At 41.3% G+C, this 22,272-nt stretch overlaps 2 protein-coding genes across 4 annotated transcripts; both read left to right on the plus strand.

Annotated features, from left to right (window-relative positions):
• Positions 1-6,409: 6,409 nt before the first annotated feature.
• LOC100384746 (uncharacterized) lies at positions 6,410-7,599 on the plus strand. The gene has a single exon (NM_001177210.1). The coding sequence runs from the start codon at positions 6,476-6,478 to the stop codon at positions 6,812-6,814; it is 339 nt and encodes a 112-aa protein (NP_001170681.1). The 5' UTR covers positions 6,410-6,475; the 3' UTR covers positions 6,815-7,599.
• A 686-nt stretch (positions 7,600-8,285) lies between these two features.
• On the plus strand, positions 8,286-16,624 carry LOC100281429 (uncharacterized). 3 transcript variants are annotated; one of them, XM_008649579.4, is made up of 16 exons: positions 8,293-8,443; positions 9,606-9,864; positions 11,884-11,979; positions 12,302-12,407; positions 12,498-12,664; positions 12,755-13,112; positions 13,916-14,128; positions 14,203-14,304; positions 14,697-14,782; positions 14,863-14,934; positions 15,117-15,545; positions 15,621-15,673; positions 15,748-15,789; positions 15,911-16,055; positions 16,135-16,219; positions 16,327-16,624. In XM_008649579.4, exons 3-15 carry the CDS (start codon positions 11,962-11,964, stop codon positions 16,216-16,218), a joined length of 1,875 nt encoding a protein of 624 aa, XP_008647801.1. In that variant the 5' UTR covers positions 8,293-8,443; positions 9,606-9,864; positions 11,884-11,961; the 3' UTR covers position 16,219; positions 16,327-16,624. The 3 variants fall into 3 exon arrangements, with proteins under 3 accessions (XP_008647802.1, XP_008647801.1, NP_001147819.2); XM_008649580.4 differs by lacking the exon at positions 9,606-9,864 and having other exon boundaries at positions 8,286-8,443; positions 12,591-12,664; NM_001154347.2 differs by lacking the exon at positions 9,606-9,864 and having other exon boundaries at positions 8,314-8,443; positions 16,327-16,620.
• Positions 16,625-22,272: the final 5,648 nt, after the last annotated feature.

Genomic DNA, 22,272 nt, shown 5'->3' on the forward strand with positions numbered 1-22,272 from the left:
CGGCGCTATATAAACCTTCGTATTATTCTGGTCTACTGCGATGCTGACTTGAGTCCGAAGATACCTGTTCACACATTATACTCCAGAAATACTGTTAAATCCTGTTTTTGAGGACCTTCGGAAGCCGAAGGTCCCCAACAGTAGCCCCTCGCAATATTAATTTGTTTAAGATAATAAATTTAGATTGCGACATGGACGAAGGCTTTACGCCGAAGGTCCGAAAAAACACCTTCCCTTTGCTAGAATAGCAACATTCACTGACAAGCGGGGTCTTTCAATTTTCAACGCACTTGGCGTATAAATACGGTCATACCGCAAACTCATTTGACACGCTCTCTGGCCAACTGCTCCCGCTCACTCAATTTTTAGCTCTTGTGCACTAAGATTTGCTAAGCTTTTAGTTTTGAAGCTTCGGCTTTGAAAATAGTTTTTTAGTGTCTCCGAAGATGTCTGAAGATAAGAAGACTGCTGCTGAGATGAAGCTGAGCCTCGACGAAGAGAAAAACTTGGGGTTTCTTATAGCGATGTCAAAGACCAATACAGAAAAAATCACCAAGGAGATTCTGGAAGGTTTGTCTGAAGATACTGGTGACAGTGACAGCTATGATGTGGACAGTGGTGGTGAAGACTCCGAAGATCGTCCCTGGCGACCAAGCCATTCAGTTTATGGTAAATCAACTATCAAAGAGAATCATCTTGTCAACATGAGAGGAAGGTATTTCCGGGATTTATCCATTGTGAGGGCCGACGAAGGGGAAAAAACTTGCCCACACCCTGAAGAGAATGAAGTCGTAGTGTACCGAAGCTTTTTGAAAGCTGGACTGCGATTTCCCTTGAGCAGCTTCGTTGTGGAGGTGCTGAAAATATTCGAAGTCTATCTCCATCAACTTACCCTCGAGGCAATTATAAGGTTGAATATCTTCGTGTGGGCCGTGAGAAGCCAAGGTCTGAAGCCTGATGCAAAAAGCTTCTGCAATATACACGAATTATCATACGAAACAAAACCTTGGGGTAAGGAACAGTATCACAATAATTTTGGCTGCTACAGTTTCGTTTCTCGGTCCGGGTCAAGCTGCCCCGTGCCAACCTTTCGGAAGAGATGGCCCGGCGACTGGATGACAGAATGGTTTTATGTGAAGAATGATCTGACAGTACGAGAAGATATCAAAGGTATAATTATGCGCCCTATTTGGCAAAGCTTCGGCCTTCGGAGGCCGAAGGTTGAAATGAATGAAGCTGCCGAGGAATGCCAGAGGGCCTTCGGCGTTATCTGTTCTTTTATTGGAACGAGAGACTTAGTACAAGAGCATATTGCCTTCAGGGTATGGCCGCTCGCGGAGAAATGGGAAATGCCAGAAGAAACAATAAAAGAGGCCGACGAAGGTGGACTTATCAGGTTGAAGTACACTTTTAAATTTGGAGATAAATTCGTTGAGCCAGATGATGACTGGTTAAAAAGCATTAAAAATTTAAGTGATGAGCTGCTTGGGGCTTATTCGAAGGCCGAAGACACTGCAATGTCAGCAGCCTTCGGAGGCCGAAAAAAGAAGAGGCTGAATTGGGTATTTGATGCAATCGGGTTTGTCTACCCTGACTATTGCTATCACATTCGAAGGCAGAAGAGAAAAAACACAACCTCTGCAAAAGAAGAAGCTACAACTGCTCCTAGTGAGCCAGAACCGAAAAGAAAGAAGATAAAGGTCCTCACACATCGACCGCACTATATTGAACCAGCTTCGGTGCCTGAGTTTACCGGAGAAACCCCTTCGGCCACCGAAGCTGAAAAACCAACCGAGCCAACCTTGCTGCCAGAAGTCGCAGAAACGGTCGAAGTGCCAACAAAGATAGAATTGGAACAATCAAAGATTTTGTTATCAGAAACGAAAGAGAAGGCCGAAGCGCTGTCCACAGAAAAAATGGAAGAAGTAAAAGAAGCAACTGAGGGATCAAAAACATCAGAAGTTTTGAGTCCTGCAGCAAACATTGAGACAGTAAAAAACCAAAAGGTGCCAGCAGTGACTCCGAAAAGGAAGAGGATGGTCAATGTGCTAGATGTTCTGGAGACAATTAAATCTTCAAGCACACCTCCGAAGGAGACTGTTGTCATCCTCGAAGAAAAAACTGAAGTCTCTGATACTAAAGCTCCAGAGCAAGAAACTGAAGCCGAAGCTGGGTCCTCAGAACCCACGAAAATAAAATCCCTGGAATTCGAGGAAGAAAAAATTACAGAGCCAACTTTTGTTGAAGAAATCAGTGCTGCTGCCCCCGAAGCATCCCCCAAAGTCCTTGATTATATTATTCGCCATGCTTCGGGGAAACAACTATCAGAAAAAGAAAAACAAGAGGCCCAACTTTACGCCCAAAAACTGAAGTATCCAAAGGGGGCATTAATATTCAATGGCAGTGGAGAAGAAGATTTTTTGTATTGTCTCCCTGACAGCAAAGAGATTTCTGTCTGTCGGGAGATGAGCAAGAGCTTCGGATTCCCAACACTGGAAGACGGGCTCTCAGTGCTATCGAAAAATGATTTGGCCGACAGCCTGGCATATAATAGCTTGAAGGTGCAACAAATGGGATCTTTGCATTTTTTGTTGAGACCAAAAATTTTCGTTTGTTTAAACCTATTGACACACACATATTTCTCTTTGCAGGGCCTAATACTTAGCAATGCCCTCAGGGCACAGAAAGATGCTGAAGACGAAGGGTGTACTATAGCCCTGAGCAACCTTCGTTCTGAAGTAATTGAACTGAGGAACGAAGGTCTCGAGAAAGATAAAATATTACACTCATTGATAAATAAAATAAAGGAAGACGAAGCTGCTTTTAAAGGTCAAGCTGAAGCTCATAAACGCGAACTTGAAGATCTTCGGAAACAACTAGCCAGAGCCAAGGAAGAACGTATACTTGAAGAAACAAAGCGAGAACTCAGCGATCAGTGGGCAGATCACTTAGAAGGAACTGTTGAAGAGCTTCGGTCGTCCAAGAAGAGATGCTATAACAAATCTATAGAATGTGTTAAGAAGTTAAAGGCTAGCTTCGCCAGGGTCGGCGCATTCTCAAGTGAGGAAAACTTTACGAGAGGCAATCCCGAAGGTCCCATTGAATGGATCGACCACGAAGCTGAAGCCTTCGAAGAAATTTTAAATAGCCGTGGAGATATATGTGCCTTCTCGGTTGCCAGAGGAATTGCCGCCATTTTAGAGAAAAAAGGCTGCGAACATGTAAAGATTCTAGCGCAATCCGAAGGTGCTTTGTCCTTCGAAGATGCAAGGGATCCATCGGCCGAAGCTAGCATGGTTGGTGGAAAATTTTTCACCGATATCTGGGATAATGGTGGCCGAGAAATGGCCCGAGAGATTATTCAAAGAAGCGAAAAGGGCATTCACGATGCTAGAGAAGTAGCTGAGGCTGTTGAGAAGAGCGCAGAGCCCGAAGGTCAATTAGGTATTATCTAATAGTTTTTATTGTGTTGTAATTTTAGGTTTTAAGATTCTTTTGCAATTTGTCATAGCAATGTAGCCGTATCCTGTTCTACTTCAGATTCTGCTAAAGCCCCTTCGGACCCTCAGTCGAAAGGAGACGACGAAATAAAAAAGATGGCTGAAGCTATTATGGACGAAGTCGTCAATCGGCTCCTAAACGAGGCTGCAGAAGTCGTTTTGAGAGAGGATTAAATATTATTGTAAAAACTTCTGAAATGTAATATATTATAACATTTTGTAACCCTGAATGTAATATACCTGTTTTTCTTGCTTAATTCTTTACGATGCATGAAACTTTATACGTACCGCTTTTGAGTCTTTGACGAAAAAACACCTTCCCTTCTTTTCATGCTTCGTGAAGAAGAATTTTTCAACAATATCCAGTGTTCTGATGAATAATATCCAGGCTTCGTGAAAATATTTTCCGAAGCTACACCTCCGAAGATCAATAATGTATCTCCTTGTGACATTATGATTTTTCCCTTTTTTCAAAACGTTCTTCTGTAGATTAATATTGTGTCCACCTCTTGTGCCATATGCAACATGATGTATGATGCTTATGCTATGCGAAATGATGCGATGATGTTATGTTATGCTTATTCCGAAGATGCACACGCATCCCTGCAATAAAACACATAATCTTTTACAAGCCTCCCTTAGGAGCTTCTTCGCCTTTTACTTCAGCGGAATCAGCGTTTATTTTTCGCTGTAAGCCTCCCTTAGGAGCTTCTTCGCCTTTTACTTTCAGCGGTATTCGCGTTGACTTTTCGCGCTTCGCCTTTTACTTAGGCGGTATCAGCGTTGACTTTTCGCTGTATGCTCTGCATTCCATTTGGAACGACTTTGGAGCAGAAAACTTACACTGCGCTCCCTCTGGAGCGGCTTTTTGTGACTTCGGCAAACTTACTCTGCGTTCCTTAGAACGACCTTTTATTACTTCGAAGAATTTTCGATAGTTCGAAGGTCCTCTTTGTTGTCACACGTCTTTCAACAATTTAAGCCTGTGAAGAAAATATATTTTCCTTGTGGGAATCAACGAAACTATTTACATGAAACCTGAACAATGTCCTTTATTACAGAAAATAAAACTGAATGAAAAAGATTGCTATTAAGGTAGGATATTTGTCAATAGATATGCTTTGACTCTGGCACAGTGCTGTTGACTGTGCGAGCCTCGGACTGCTCTCTAAAGTCCCTTTGGTGTGGAGCATATTGGCTCCCTTCTGGCTGCTGGCCTTGTTGTAGCGGTGGTGGAGGCGGAGGTTGTTGCCAGGAAGCCTGAGGTTGACTCGCCGAAGCAACAGAAACTGCAGGGTGATTGCCTACATACTCTGGGATGTAAGGCGAATGATACGAAGCAGTGTGCATGACCTGCTTCGGCTGAGCCTGTAGTGCTGCCGCTTCGGCTATTTCTTTTTGCTTCTGGATGGTAACATGGCACATCCTGGTGGTATGACCTTTGTTCTCACCACAGAATAAGCAGAAGATTCTTCTCGGTTGATCGCCAAATCTTCCTCCGAAGCCCCTGGCGCCTCTGCCTCTTGGAGCTGGTGGTCGGAAGGAGCCTTGCTGTTGCCCCGAAGCCTGTGAGGAACATTGTGGCCTTTGCTGTTGGCTCCCTCTATCATCATTTTGTGTAGAGTTATGAATTGATCTAACGTGCCTCGGGTAGAACCTCCCTCCGAAGCCCCTGGTCATTTCAGAAAACCTGAAAGCCTCCTCCCTTCTTTGGCGAAAATCATTATCGGCCCGAATGTACTCGTCCATCTTCTGGAGCAGCTTCTCCAAAGTTTGAGGGGGCTTCCTAGCGAAGTACTGAGCTGACGGTCCTGGCCGAAGCCCCTTGATCATGGCCTCAATGACAATTTCGTTGGGCACCGTTGGTGCTTGTGCCCTCAAACGCAAGAACCTTCGGACATACGCCTGAAGGTATTCTTCGTGATCCTGGGTGCACTGGAACAGAGCTTGAGCAGTGACCGGCTTCGTCTGAAACCCTTGGAAGCTAGTTAACAACAAGTCCTTCAGCTTCTGCCATGAAGTGATCGTTCCTGGTCGAAGGGAGGAATACCAGGTTTGAGCAACACTCCTGACAGCCATAACGAAAGATTTGGCCATGACTGCAGCATTGCCACCATACGAAGATACTGTTGCTTCGTAGCTCATCAAAAACTGCTTCGGGTCTGAGTGGCCATCAAATACGGGAAGCTGAGGCGGCTTGTAGGACGGAGGCCAAGGTGTAGCCTGCAGCTCAGCGGACAGAGGAGAAGCATCATCAAAAACAAAATTCCCATGATGGAAATTGTCATACCAGTCATCTTCGTTGGGAAAACCCTCCTGATGAAGGTCTTGGTGCTGAGGCCTTCGGTGTTGCTCATCCTGAGCAAGATGACGAACTTCTTCAGAGGCTTCGTCTATATGCCTCTACAGTTCAGCTAGCCTGGCCATCTTTTCTTTCTTCCTCTGTACTTGTTGATGAAGCATTTCCATATCTCTGATTTCTTGATCTATCTCGTCCTCTGGTGGTGTCGGGCTGACAACCTTCCTTTTCGGGCTTCGGGCCTCCCGAAGGGAGACTGTCTCCTGATTGTGGTCCAGTGGTTGCAGAGCTGCAGCCCCAGTTGCTGAAGCTTTCTTCGGCGCCATAACGAAGGTTTATGATCGCCGAAGGTGTTCAAAAAACTCGAAGAGTGGAAGTGAGTTCACCGGAGGTGGGCGCCAATGTTGGAGACTTGTTCTCAAATGCTATGAGTTAAGAACAAGGCAACATAGAAAATGTTAATCGTTAAAGTCCTTCGCCCTTCGAAGGACTATTTCCCTTAGGATATAATGGTTTTTGGACGAAGGTTATGAAGGGCGTACCTTCATAAATTCATTATACAGTGCCGAAAGATGAAATGTAAGGAATATAAAAGACAACATAAACAATTATATTTTATTATCAAGCATAAACAGAAATATCATTGAATTACAAGTGTACCTTCAACTGGAAGGAGATGATAGTACAAGCGTGGCGCAAAAAGCGAATGCCAAGTCAGCGTGAACAGTACGGGGATACTGTTCACCTATTTATAGGCACGGGACACAACCCATACAAAATTACATTCATGCCCTTTACACTTGATAATAATTCTATAGTAATCTGTCGAGGTCCAAATAGCCTTTTCATCTTTAAGTCGGTTTCACTTTTTGATGCCACGCCGAAGCTTTCCTGCTCACACCTTCGGCGCTATATAAACCTTCGTATTATTCTGGTCTACTGCGATGCTGACTTGAGTCCAAAGATACCTGTTCACACATTATACTCCAGAAATACTGTTAAATCCTGTTTTTGAGGACCTTCGGAAGCCGAAGGTCCCCAACAAGTCCACATAATCTATCAACGACGTCGAAGCCACCTAAGAACCCTAGATTCCCTGATCTGAATGTTAAGAGATCAAAGAAAATGTCTCGAGTCACAAGTGACTGAACTCAGAGAGCTCGCCATCGCTCAGTCACCCCGAGAAAGTAAATTTAAGAAAGAAACAGATCTCGGGTTAGAACTTTTCTAACCCAGATGGTATATCCAGCCAAAAAGACTCGGAGAGTCTCGACTTAAGATCTATAACAAGAAATAAAGAAACCAGGGGTTTTGGTTAGGCCACACAAATGGTAAGAAACCCTTAAGTTCCCCCATAATCTGGCTGGATTAAAGTGCATAGGTGCACTGCCCAAGTACAACGTAAGCACTTGAACCGAATCCAAGTCGTAGTAAATGCACGGGGGTCCGAATCTACGCATACACCTCAAAACTCGATCCTAAACCGTTACAGATTATACATTTCATACATACACAGAGAGGGGTTTAGGGCAAGATTCGAGTGAATAGGCACCAAAGACGTCTAAGTAGCTGTCAGCTTACCTCGTCGACCATGGTACCACCGTCGGCGCCCAATCGACGGCGGCGCGCCCACCCGTGGAGACGCACACGGTGGCGGTAAGGCCCACGCGGGCTCCACATCTCAACGGTGTAGACAATCACCAGAGAAAGAGAGTTGGGGGGGGGGGCAAGAAGGAGAATTCTAGAGAGATCCGGAATTAATCAGAGACAAAGAAGTGCATTACCGAAAGCACGAACATGGGAGAGGGTAAATAAGTGCCATGGTTTCACACCTCCAAAAAATCCTTGCCATTTATAACGGTGATACGGTGCGTGGGCGAACAGCTACCGCGGTATCGTGATTATTTAGTTATCGCTTAGGCCCTGTTTGGAACTATAGTATTTTTTGCATTTTTGAAACAATATTATGGTATTTGATGATACTGTAGCATTGGAGTTCAAAAGATGTTTGGTTTGTACAGTCAAAATTTAGTTTTAAATATCATGGCTTACCCAAAACTGTGGTATTTTTTGAGTTTTCGAAACTCCACTTAGGACCTCAGCTTTCTTCTCTTCTCTCTACATATACTTTGTTTTTCCAATAGAACCAAAATATCTCGTTTTAAGCAATACTGTAGTTTTCTGTGGTAAAACAATACCGTAGTATTTATGTCATATACAATTGTAAACTATGGTATCTTAAAACTACAGTATTTCAAAACCGCATTTCTAAATAGGCCCTTATTAGTTCAATAGATGAACTGTCGATTATATGAGAAACAAAAATAATCCAGACGTTTGATAAGATTCTCGTTTATTTTCGTGGATTATAAAGCGTAATAAAGAGGCAATAGTTTTTAGTTGAGGAAGGTGAAGGTCAGAAGGTCGCCGCTAATTCCACCCAAAGAAAGCCCATTGGTTGACCGTTGTGCCTAAAGCCCACAATGACCATATCGCGCAGCATATCCGAACCTAGCCAACCAGCCCCAGCGCCCAACGCACGAACTGTAAGAAACCCTAGCGGAGCAACTGACACACTCGCCTACATCCTCGGCCGCCAGCTCGCCACCATCGCCTCCCGGTCGGCCGCGCCACCTCCCGGAAGGTATGGCAACAGTCGAAACCTTCTTCTTTTCATTCCTGCCGTAGAATGCTTCCTGCGCTCGCCTTATCTCTTGCTGTCGTTAGAACCGATCCTAATTCCATTCCTGTGATCCGGTGGCTTTGGTCATTAGATGGTTTCATTTGTTGCACCTGTCGGTGAATCACTGTCGTGCAGGTAGATAACATCGGTAGACGCTATAACTTTTGCATCTCTGATCCGGTGGTTTTGAGTTGGTTGTTTGTGCTTAGCTTTCCTTCCCAGGGACGGATCCAAGCACCGTACTGAGGTGTCTGAGACGCTATAGCTTTTCCAATCGCGTAGTTGTCTATTTTTGTGCGTGGTATATGGATCAGAGAACCCTCTTTGCAGCAGAGGTTTGTTCCTTGTTTATGCTGCCTGTAGTCGCATGTCAGTTTAACCTTTTGAGTTCTAAAAGTGTTTGGGAGACCCATTTTAATCGAAAGCACACGCACTCAGGTGCTATGTCCTTTGACATTTCATAGTCACCTATTTCATTGATGTGCGAGATGCACCAGGATAGCACCCTTGTGGCAGGAACTTACTTTTGTTTGCTTTTCTGCTGCCTGTCAAATCCTGATATTTGTGTGTTTGCAAACTTACTTGGTTGTTTAATTCATTGCTATTGATTGTCAGGTATTGTGCTTGTATAATTACATTTTCATCTGGTTTCTATTGCATTTGTAGCAGATTAGTTGTAGTCATTGTCCTGCAAGCATATAGTCCTTGGGAAGTATATGTCCAGTCGAGTTTTGCGTTGGCTATGCGTGATGTGATTTAGGTTTCCTTTCCTTGGGACTGATCAGAGCACATGTGCTGTGGCCATAAAGCTGTTTCGATAGCGTAGCTGTCAAACTTTTGTATGTACTATATGGACCAGGGGACCTGCTTTGCAGCAGAGATTTGTTCTGTGTTTTTTTCTGCCAGTAGTCACCCGACAGCTAAATCTTTTGAGGTTGAGTTACTATGGTCTTTGGCATTTCGTAGTTGCCTATTTCATTGATATGCGAGATGCACGATAGCACCCTTGCTGCAGGAACTTAGTTTTCCTAGTTTCTTCTGCCTGTCAAATCCTGTTATTTGTGTGACTGCAAACTTACCTTCCTAGTTTCTGCTTCCTGTCAAATCCTGGTACTTGTGTTAGTTTGAGAATGGACAGACTCTTGGGAAAGTGTGCAAACTCAGGAAGTCACTCTATGGACTGAAGCAGCCACCACGTGCATGATTCAAACGAGCCATGTGTTATATGGACCATTATCAATGAAATGGAGACCGCAGTCTTCTACAAACATCAAGGCTCCCGTATCATTATTCTGGCTGTTTATGTTGATGATATAGTGATCACTGGATATGATGTGAAGGAGATTAAGAAATTGAAGGAAAAGCTAAGTAGAGCCTTTGAGGTAAAGGATCTTGGACCACTTCGATTCTTTTTTGTGATTGAGATTGCTAGGTCAGCTAAGGGAATTATTCTCTCCCAGAGGAAGTATGTCCTCGATCTATTGACAGTGACATGAATGCTTGGGTGCCACCCATGTGGCTCACCCATTGATAAGAATCACCAAACTTGTGCTGGGTTAGGTAACCCTGTGGACCGGGAAATATGTTAGAGGATAGTTGGTCGACTAATATACCTTTGTCATACAAGATCGGACATTGCTTATGCAGTGAGTGTGGTGAGTAGGTATATGCATGATCCTAGAGCTGGGCATATGGAGTTAGTTTATCAAATCCTAAGATACCTGAAGGGAACCCTTGGCAAAGGATTGTGGTTTAGAGCAAACCAACACCTAAATCTGGAAGGGTATTGTGATGCTGGCTAGAAGCAAGAAGGAAGATATGGTGTCTCGGTCCACTGCGGAGGCTGAACATAGAGCGATGGATTTAGCTTTGCGTGAGTTGATGTGGTTGTAACTTGTAAGATCTTCCAAAGGAGCTTCGGTGTTGAAGAATGAGACTATGTTGCTTAATTGTGATAATGCATCAGCAATCAACATAGCAAATAATCCAGTTCAATTTGACCGCATGAAACATGTGGAGATTGATAAGTTTATTTTTATCAAGGAAATATTGATATTGGGGCTTTGAAGTTGGAGTATATCAAGTCTTGTAACCAATTAGCAGATAGTCTCACAAAAGGTCTAGGTCTTAAGGATAATGAGTTGGCATGTAACAAGATGGGAATGTTAAATATATTTAGCCCATCTTAAGGGGGAGCGTTGGTGTAAATAGAACAAGTGTAAATGACCTTCTTGTAAGATGTGGAAATATGATGTGTGTGTGGGAGTGTTGAAAGAGCAACACACAAACTATTCAACAATTTTGTGGCCATACAAGAAGGTGATCAAGTCCGGAACGATGGTATACATGATACGGTAGGGGTAGCACTAATTGAAGAAAATCGTGTCCAACAACATTTGAGATGGTTTGAACATGTCCAACAAAGACCTCCAGAGGCACCCGTGTTGTCCAACAACAATTCTACTGCAACAACATTTTCTGTGTTGCTCTTTTAGCACCCACATACACATATTATATTTCCATAATATCTTGCAAGAAGGTCCTTTACACTTGTTCTATTTACACCAACATCAACGCAACATATGTGTTTCCACAACACTTATCTGCTGAAGATGTCATGTTTTTATAGGCCAACATTATGCATCATACAACATAGTATGTCTAATCGCTGTCCTATATAAACTTGCCTTTTAGCTTCTATGGTAACCTCTTGTCACATAGAACGTTAGATGTTTGATGCCACTTCATCCACACTGCTTTGATTCTATGGCTAACGTCTTCATCAATATCCCCGTCTCTCTATAGCATTGATCCTAAACACCGAAAAGGTATCCTTCCTAGGGACTACATGATCTTCCAAATTAACATCTCTTTCCTCATGTGTAGTAGTGCCGAAGTCACATCTCATATATTCAGTTTTAGATCTACTGAATACTTAGGTTGTGTAAGCCCCTATCTTCCTAAATCAGGTTTAATACTTTGTTTTTGTCTTCGTAGTTTGGTAGCGCCTATTAGTTTCTTCAATCTTAATATGGAATATTTCTTCTGCATCAGTACTTTCAGGATATAACATATTTTGGATCTCTGGCTGCAGTGAATAGTTTCAAACTTCCACAGGCACCTGATACCTTGCTTCATAGGAGCTTCATACTATTGCACTGAAGTCCCCATTCCCAAATAGATTCTTCATTTGTTATTATTCTTTATTGCTTTAAATTAGAAATCAACTTTTAGTCTAGCTTTGCATCTGTTAAGTAATCTAGCCATGTTTACTATTAAAACTTGCTATGACAATGTGCTTGTTTAGCTTTCATTTTTCTTTATTTTGAGTAAAATTCGTTTGTTGAAGGATATGATTGTATAATTAACCTGCACATGTATTATCTCTTCTTGGACTTCAGATTGGATAACAATATCATGCCATTAGGTGGATAACATTTGACGTGCTCCTGGTTTGTTCATTTCCGGGCATCATCAAAATGTCAGGACCGCTGAATGTATGTCATCACCCTTACCAAACTGATGTGGTTATGCATTTCGTCTTTTTTCCATCCAGTAAAAAATCATATTCTAGTTTCTTAGATCAACTGTATGCTATCTCCTTCTCCTTTTCTAGACATGGTATTTTTTTTGTTCTCTGTTTAGTTCTCTATCACACTAAAAAATATAAAAATGTTGCTGAACATAAAGCAAATATGTCTTGTTTTGTCTTATTTCTTTGATAGTTGCTGCTCGATTGATTAATGTAAGTACAGATGCATCTTAAAATGTTCCAGCTATAGATTCTGACTGTTGAACTCATTTTCATCACTTTTGCAGTCAAACATTAGTGGGGGCCCCTCGAACCTTAGAGATTCCACAGGAAGGCCATTTACATCATCGTTTTCTGGTCAATCTGGATCACTTCCAGGTTTTCATCACTCAGGTTGGTGAAGATTACAGTATTTTGTTAGTCTGTTGGTGCATGTTGCATTGCCCTTCTTTTATTGTTAACTCTTCTGCATTTGCGTGCAAGGTTCACACAACATTCATGGAAATCTTAATCTTGCAAATATCTCTGGATCATTAGCACCACGAAATAATTCAATGGCAGGCATTCCGTCTGCAGGGGTTCAACAACCCAGTGGTGGCATTTCCAGTGGCCGTTTCCCTCCAAATAATCTTCAAGCTTCCTTGTCTCAGGTATTTTCTTTGACATCCACAACTTGTTCCTGTTCATGTTGAGTGGTACCTTTGTTGCTTTGGTTCTCATTTTGCCTGACCTCTTTTTAGATTCCTCATGGGCATTCTGGGATTAGCAACAGAGGAGGTATGAATGTTGGGGGAAATCCTGGATTTGGTAGTAGCATGAATGCTATTGGTGGTTCAATACAAGGTTTATCCTCAAACTTGGCTAATGTGGGTAACCGCAATTCTGCTCCTGGGTTGGCAGCTTCTCCAGTCTTAGGAAATTTAGGCCCAAGAATAGCAAGTTCTGGGAATATTTTGGGTGGGAGCAATATTGGGAGAAGTATAAGCTCTGGAGGACTGTCTATGCCTGGTATTGCATCTCGCATGAATTTAAGTGGCAACTCTGGTAGTGGGGCTATCAACATTCAAGGATCCAACCGTATTGGTATGCTTCAACAAGGTATGTAGATGACGTTGCTGGTATATTCTCATTATATCTTTTATGCTTTAGTGATGAATCCCTATGTATAATCTTGTTATATCTTTCATGCTGGCTGGATAAAAAATGATCTTGTTCTAATTATAGTTGCCTCATTGTCTGATTCTGTGATTCATATTTGAAAGGTGCACTTATGATAAGATTAGTAATAGGGACGTGGAAGGGAAACACTTTGCTCCTTAAGGGCCTGTTTGGGAGTAAAGTATTTTTGTAGTTTCTAGGCATTACCATGGTTTATGGAATACTAGAGTATTTTATACCATGATGTGTTTGATTATTTTCCTAAAGACTATGTTTTCAAAGCCATGGTTTTCTTGATACCGTGATATTTTTGGAGTATTTGAAACTCCATTCTAACTCAAAGTTTTCATGGCATGACTAGCTTTTGCCTAAATACCATGATTTACAATGTTGTATCCAATATTTCTCAAAACCATGATATTTTTGGAGCTGGCCAAAACTATGGTATTATCATGACAATTGTGAAGTATGGTATTGTAAAACAATGGTTTGAGAAACATTGTTGCCAAACATGCACTAAGTTTCGAAGAGCAAAATTTATCTTGGCCTGCTTTGGCTCAAAATTAACGAGGGGAACCAGGGCCGTTGTTAAGAAATCAGTACCACTATGTATTTAGTCCATTGGTCTATAATGTTGAACAGGACTGGTTTTATGAATAGTTCTGAAAATTCTTGTTAAAGATGTCAATACTAGGGTTTAGTGTAACATTATATGTTACACTTTGTTTAATTTTCTTTGCCAGCATCCCCACAATTTATGAACTTGCTTGGAAGTTCTTACCCAACACCTGGAGGGTCACTATCTCAGAATCAAGTACAGTCAGGAAGTGGTTCTTTAGGATCTTCTGGAATGCTATATGAAGGAAGCTCAGGTGACAATGCTCCATTTGATATTAATGACTTTCCTCAGTTAACTGGACGACCTAATTCTGCTGGAGGTGGTCAAGGACAATATGGTAATACTGCAATGCTACCAAATCTTCCGATGATTTCTAGACTATATATAACTTCTGACTACTCTTATTTGAAGGATCACTGAGAAAGCATGGAGTAAGCGTCAATGCCATTGTACAACAAAACCAGGAATTCAGCATTCAGAATGAAGATTTTCCAGCTTTACCAGGAAATAAAGGTGTGTGCTCACCAATCACCATTGCTAGTCTCATTATGCATGTAATAGAGAAAAAAGAACTTACCCTTGTTTGACATGATATGAACGGCCACCTGTTCCTGTTACCAGCCACTCGTTCCTGTTACTGGTCCAGTTATTTTTTAGCTTTGTGCACTTACATTTCATCTGTTATTATTTATATTTTTAGTTTGGATAATTGCATTCAGGCATTCACAATATATGCTATAATTCAGCACTACATGATAATTTGTGATATCTTATTAATTTCTTTGTTGTTTCCAACTAATTTTATGCTTCGATGTTTTTTTTGTTTCTGCTGATTACATTTTCGTCTTATTTTTGTCTTCTGGATAATATATATTATCTAATTGTATGTTTCTTTGGAATATAAGGTAGTTCCTCAGATTATCCTATGGATATTCATCACAAGGACCACCTTCAAGAGAATATAAATATTATGCAAGCACAACATTATCCTGTGAGTTGATGGGTTTGCCATTTGATTTTCTGAACATTTATAGTTGCTTATTCTAAATTTTGGCACACATGATTCTGTAGATGGCTAGACCATCTGGCTTTAGCTTGGGAAGCAGTTATCCACCCCGTCAACATCAGCAGAGTGCTAATTCAGTAAGTAATACTATTTGTTTATATCATGTCAAGATTGAACACATCACCTTTTTGAAAACTACTTGATTTGTTATTTTCCTTTTCCACAAGAGGTACATGGGAGATCCCTGCTGAGATTTGATCTTTTGGTGCATGTTAAGCTTTCTGAATGTGAATTACTAACCATAGTGACCTTGTATTAGGTTCAAAATGCTGGGCTGGAAACTATTGGACTAAGACCGGCAAATTCTCCAAGTCTGTCAACTAATTCAGGGGTTTATGAGCAATTCATGCAGAAGTACCATCAACCACAGACTCAAAATTCACTTAGGTTGCAGGCAGCTTCAGGTCCTCAACAGTACAAGGATCAGAGCCAAAAATCCGTTCAGGGAACACAGGCTGTGCCGGATCCATATAGCTTACTTGGACTGTTGAGTTTAATAAGAATGAAAGAGCCTGGACCAACAACTCTTGCTTTAGGGATTGATTTGACCTCGTTGGGGTTGAATTTGAACTCCCAAGATAATCTTTACAAGACATTTGGCTCTCCGTGGTCAAGCGAGCCAGCTGTAGGAGAACCTGATTATCAGATCCCAGCTTGTTTCTCTGCAGAGCCACCACCAGCACTGCAAGTAAGCTTCTAAATATTTAGTTTTAGTTAGCGTTCTTTCTGGCATTACATATTCACATTTTTTCATCCTCTGCAGCCATTTCATTTTCAGAAGTTTCACCCTTTGACACTATTCTACATCTTTTACAGGTACTTTAGAGTTCATTAAACTGATCTTTTGATGTAAATAGGCTGTGCATCATCTAACTGTGTTCTTTGTGCAGCATGCCTAAAGATGCCGCTCAGTTATATGCTGCTAATGAACTGTAAGCATAGAAACTGCACAATTTGTAGTATCACTATTTGTATTCTTGATGTATAGCTTGCAGTCTTGCACTAATGCGCTCTACCACTGTTTTTAAGTAAATTGCTGCTCCATGTTTTCAGATACAATAAAGGGTGGTTTTACCACAAAGACTACCGTGTTTGGCTAACAAGAGCTCCTAATTCCGCACCTCTTGTGAAAACTCCACTTCATGAACGAGGGTCCTACATTTGTTTTGATCCAAGCATCTGGGATACTGTTCATAAGGTTTTGTTATCTGAATCAAACCATACAGAATCATTCTCTACTAGCAGAGATGTGTATCTGAGCATTCTTTTGCTTTCAGGACAACTTTGTTCTCCATTACGAAGCAGTGGAGAAGAGACCTGTCCTTCCTTCTGCTGGCCAAAATATTAGGCGAGAACTATAAGGTAGCATGCTTCTATCATATATAAAAGGAATGTATAGTTATGTGTACGTTTGACTAATTGACTTCCTTCCCTGATGCACACATATTTGCCCTTGCTGCTTGCCCTAGGTTCTCCTGCATTTGAAGTTAATTTGGTTTGATCAGTAGCTGTTGTCATGGATGGGCTGAGTTCATACAAAATGATTCTATAAGAACTTATGACCCCCAGGTGGCAGTTGTAGAAATGTAGCTGAGATTTAGATTTTCTTCATAATTTGTTGGCATTATTTAGTAGGGCCATTGTTGTACCAATGTTGTGACTTGATTTGTTGTTGTTGTTGTTGTGACGCAGTCACCGTGATGATAATAAATGTTTTGACCGTTATGAGTCAGCATGAAAATATAATGAGACTTTTGATTTGAGATGTATGCGCCTGTTTGATGATTGGAATTTTGCTGAATTAACATGTGCATAGCTACAGAGAATATTTATGATTATTCCTTGTTAAACAATGAAGGCTTCACAGATCTGTTTGGCTGTGGAATTGAGCTTACTTAAACAGCTGGATCGAACAACTCTGAGCAGATCAGATAAAAGGATTTCAGTATCAGTATGATTGGACGCTTCACTACACATTAGCAACGTGTGGGTCTGAACTCTTAAGATAAAGCTATTAAAAGGAGAAAATTGTGGTTACTCTTGTTCAATCCTATCACATGGAAAAGGTGATTTGGCGGTTGTTTGGTTTGAAAAATCACTGCATCTAAAATAAGATGGTGTATTATAGTCCATTTTTCAAAGTTGGTGGGATAACTTCATTCCTCATATTAGTACTATAAGGAATAATGTGGTGATGAATTAACTTATTCTATTAAAAAAAGAGGAACAAGAAGATAGACCAACTTATTTCTTGAATCAAACACTCTATTAATCACTTGATGGCTGCTCCAACTCTTAACGGCCCAAGCGACTATTGATGAAAAATCACAAAATAGTATGAGATCAATTACGATACTCTCAAATTATTGGCTCTCTCATGTATTTTATTGGCTCTCTCATGTATTTTGCTTAGTGCTGAGAATATGAGGTGGGTTTTATTGGGCCAGCACGAGCACAACAAAAAACAGTAGTCTAAAGCACGGTCCGACACAGGATAATATAGGTCGGGCTAGCACGACTCGAAGTCGGGCCTAGGCTAGGCCTTAATTCCAGCCCGTTGGGCCCCAGTACAGCTCACACACATGGGCTGGGCTTAGACCGACACGAGCCAGTGAAGCCTATATTGTTTAATATAGTAGTGAAGCCTATATTGTTTAATATAGTAGTGAAGCCTATATTGTTTAATATAGTAGGCTATATACTTTATATTAATGTAATATTTGAACTTTATGTGGTCAAATGATCCTATCATTGTTTAATATATTTAATTTAGTAAGCTATGTAATTTATGTGGTTGTAATATTTGGATTTTACGTGGTTCAAAATATGGGCCGACCCAAGGCTGCACGGTCCAACAAAGGCACGTCGTGCTTTAGGGACAATCTGGACCACAGTTTCTACTCTTTGGGCTGACATGTCACGGGTCAAAAGTTTTTTGGGCCTTCTTGGCCCGACCTCGTTTGGCCCGAAGCACAAGCACGATGGGCTTGGCTCGGCCCAATTCCTAACACTAATTTAGTTGGTGCAATGCATTCTCGTTTGTTGTGAGCAAACTCACCCGATTTGTTTCCAATTTTGGGGATTATAATTGGCAATGCTCTTGAGACGGTATTGCACTTTCTAAAAAGGACCGAGTTATGACATCTACTATACCAAGTACTCGAGGGATCTGAAGGGTTATTTTGACATGATAATGAAACCGTGATAATCAAAGTGAATAGTTCTAAGGATAACATGAAGTCTATGAGATATATGAAAAGATGATTAAAATTTATCAAAAAATTGAGAACTCTAGAGTAATTGTGTTGGACTATATCCATATACCTAAGACTAGCTCCAACAAAGAGCTCTTAAGGGTCCTGTACCCTAAATTTAGAGGACGAGGACGTCCTCTACTCCCTTCAGTAGCGTCATCTAAACGGTCCTCTAAATTTAGAGGACGCTGCTGGATTCTCTATATATAGAGTTTCTCTAAACGGTTCTCTATCTATTTAAATACTTTAAACAACCGGTTTAGTAAAACTAAAATATGTACAATACATTTGAGAGTATGACAAACACGTATGTACAAAAATAAAAAATAAAAATGTCTTTAATATAGATATTTACATATATGGGACGTGATTTAGAGGACGTTGTTGGAGAGAAAATAGATATAGGGGATATAATCTTTTAGAGAAGACTGTAAATGACAGATATAGAGAATGTATATAGAGGACGTTGGTGGAGACAGTCTAAGAATCTGGTGGATCAGTTTACAAAGGGTTTGTCACGTAATGTGATAGAATGTGCGTCAAGGGAGATGCGCTTGAGACCCACTTGAAGTCATTCTACAGTGGTAACTTGTTATATGTGATCGGAGACCCCGTGAAGTAGAATGGTGAAACAAGCTAGTGATTGATTAATGGAGAGGCCTCTTGCAAAAAAAATACAATAGAGCATTTGAGATGTGTTTTTCTCCTTTGTTGTATAGATGACTAATTAAAATCTTAATATGATTCGTGCGGCTTATCTAAGCAGGGTTGTTGTCCTAGAGATATCCTGGAAAGAACACACCTATATAAGTTTGACCCTAATTTAGAGTCTATGAGATATGGGTAACCTTTAGATACTCTTGAAATGTCTTAAAGTGTGACTTATATGCTTTAATCGAAGGGATGCTTGTAGCAACCTAATATTAGAAAAGAAATGTGGTGAAACTCGCTTTAGGCAATATTCAAGGCAATGGTCCATTGTTCAATTGTGAACGAGTATAACTCCTGTTCTAGGTGGATGTTCAACTTAACGGTCTCTACCGAAACCTTGGTATATCAAAGAACAATGATTTTGAGATTGTTTAATGCGTGGTTTAGATTTTGGTGGGGATTGTTAGTAGTTTATGGTCTCGGCCCATTTAAAGTATTTACTAATTCTAAAAACCCATGTTAAACAAGTTTATGTTATCTTACCAATTTATCATATGGGTAGCTAATAGGATGTTACACAGTTTATTATATGGATGACCCTTTGTTTCTGTCTACATTGAGTGGTTGAGAAAAGAGCCAAGGCATACAACACATATGTGTGCGCGCCACCGCCAAGTGATTACAGTATTATCCTCCTATGGCATGGCATGGCATCATGGCATGGAGCGATACGATCATGGTGCGACGTAGTATTAGCTGTTTTGCCATTCTTGATATCAGATGTCGATGTCAGGAAGACGAACAGTTAGGGAGATCGATGGTTACTATTCAGATATACGTATATGGTGGAGTTAGAGTGACCATGAGTTTTAGAAATTATCGCAAGAGTTTTAAAACGTGACTCTAGGAGTTATGTGTGTGATGGCTGATGAGCTATCTGACTTCTTACCTCTCGCGTCATCTTAGCTCTTCCGTCCTCCGATCTCCCGTGAGTATTTGGGTCTTGACTTGACTATATAAACTCCATCATGTCATTTGCTCTTAGGCCCCGTTTTAATCTCACGGGATAAACTTTAGCTTTCTGCTAAACTTTAGCTATATGAATTGAAGTGCTAAAGTTTAGTTTCAATTACCACCATTAGCTCTCCTGTTTAGATTACAAATGGCTAAAAGTAGCTAAAAAAAAGCTGCTAAAGTTTATCTCGCGAGATTGGAACAGGGCCTTAGTTAGTTAAGCACTCTATTCTAATATTTAATATTTGTGCGTACGACTTCTGTAAGTAGGCCTCCAAAAAAAATCTCCTCGAAGTGTTCGTCTTCTCGGGTGAAGGACAACGATCATATTTTGAGGAGTGCCAGTTTCAGTTTCTGCATTGGGCGAGACGACTAAATTGGACTAGAAATATATGCGTCACTCGCTATATGTATTTCACCCTTTCAATGGTATTTTTTTTTGGAAATGGAAACATCGTTCCGGCCTTTTGCATTTGCATGCATACAGCCTTACAACTCAATTATTACATCATCCCTGCAGCAATTTGTAGTTCAAATGGACTTCAACTAAATCATGATATGGAGGAAAATAAAACACGTGCACTAAGCTGCTTCTTCATATCACGTGGACTTTCAATGGTATATGCAATTATGTTACTCTCTACTATATTTATAGCCAGCGTGGTAAGTTCGCACATGCTTCTTCATATCACCATGCACTAACATTAATTACCTATCGGTTTTGGTTTTGTGGATTAAAATGCAACCGAAAATGCTGTCTGATCTTCTATCAATGATATGGTAGGTTACGCCCATTCTTGAAAGAAAAAAAAAGAAGTTTCTCCTCAAAAGTCAAAAGGTACGCTTGTACTTTCAATAAAGTTTTTTTTCCTGAGATAACGGCTTTGAAAGATTTGGATGCTGTGTCGACCGACCGATAGACTATGCTGCTGGTACGTTCGTCCCCTGGATCTCCTCAAAAGGTACGACGATAATGCATGGGACAACCAGCGTGGATTCCGATTCGTACGCTGTTCCACGCAGCATGCACATGGCGTCGGCGGGCCGTATCCGGCGACGAGCCGACGACCCAAATCCAACGTGCGCCAAGCAGGCCAGACGACAGGGAAAGCAACAGCACAGCCCTATCCAGTAACCAGTATCCACCGCCACCTCACGCGTCCTCGTCGGCGGCGGCCGGGATCTCTCTCACCACCGTACCGCCGCAGTGGCTCCACCAGCAGTAGTAGCACATGCATGCTGCGCCGGCGCTGCTGATTTGGAAAAGCACGGCCACCACTCATGACTCACCCACCGCCGGGCCGGATGCCGCTGCACACCTGCCGACTTGTTGAGAAGCCACGTACGTAGCAGTAGTACGAGTGGAAGATGACACGTACATGTTCAAGCTTATCATGCAAACGCATCTTGTCATATGGATAGACCTACCTATCATCGTAGGAGTATATCTTTAGCACCAGTTTTATGTCAGGTGCAAAACGTGTAACTATATTCTTATTCCGCTTCTTGTTTAATAATAAGTTTAATGGGCTGTTACACTATAGACAGGGCATGAGAAACTAGCTAAGTCCAACGCAACAGAAAGTCACACGTTCTCGCATAGTATAACATCGCTAGCTGAAGGAGGACGAATATCCGAGCAAGATATAAACAAAGGAGTTTAAACTCATTTTTAACTTATATCTTTCTTAGCTTTTTATGTAACAAAAAGTGTAATATTTGTTTTGACTAGTTTAATATTTGGTACGTGGACTATAAGTTTACTTTGATATTAATTTTTTTATATATATTAGATACGATCGTGTGTCGGTGTAACATACGAGGATTAATTATACAATATCTATGTAAGCGGACGGATATATTAGCATCTATAAGCTAGAAGACCACCACTTGGCGTTGGAACGATGCATGTAATCTATGCCTTTATTCTACGATGCGATCTGGTCGCTGCATCTAAATCAATCGGCGCGCGCGGTACATGTTGGTGCAAGCATGCATGAAGGGAATCACAGAAAGGAGATCACTATTGCTTTCCTGTCGACGTCCAGTGGAAGCGCGCGCGCGGCAGCTTCGATTGGATAACCGGCAACAACCGGATAGCTAGCCTCCACTACACCAAAATAGTGAACTTCCTAGAGCCTAAACCCTAGTAAGTTAGCCCTAAACTCTAGGAAGTTAGCTAAACTCTCGGAAGTTAAGCCATCCCGTCGGAAGTTTGGCTCTCGGATATTTTTTGTCGGAAGTTAGCTTAACTTCCTAGAGCCCTCTAGAAAGTTAGCTAACTTCCTAGAGCCAACGAAGCCTCTCGGAAGTTAGTAGTTTCTCGGAAGTTAGTAGCTTCACGCCGTCAGCGCCGTCAGCTGACTAACTTCCTACGACTAACTTCCTACGGCTGACTGTAGCCCCTAGGAAGTTAGCTGGTTAACTTTCTATAGCTGACTGTAGCACTAGAAAGTTAGCTGGCTAACTTTCTATGGCTTAATAAGCCTCTAGGAA

This window comes from Zea mays, chromosome 6 (genome assembly GCF_902167145.1).
Source record: "Zea mays cultivar B73 chromosome 6, Zm-B73-REFERENCE-NAM-5.0, whole genome shotgun sequence".
NCBI classification, from domain to species: domain Eukaryota; kingdom Viridiplantae; phylum Streptophyta; class Magnoliopsida; order Poales; family Poaceae; genus Zea; species Zea mays.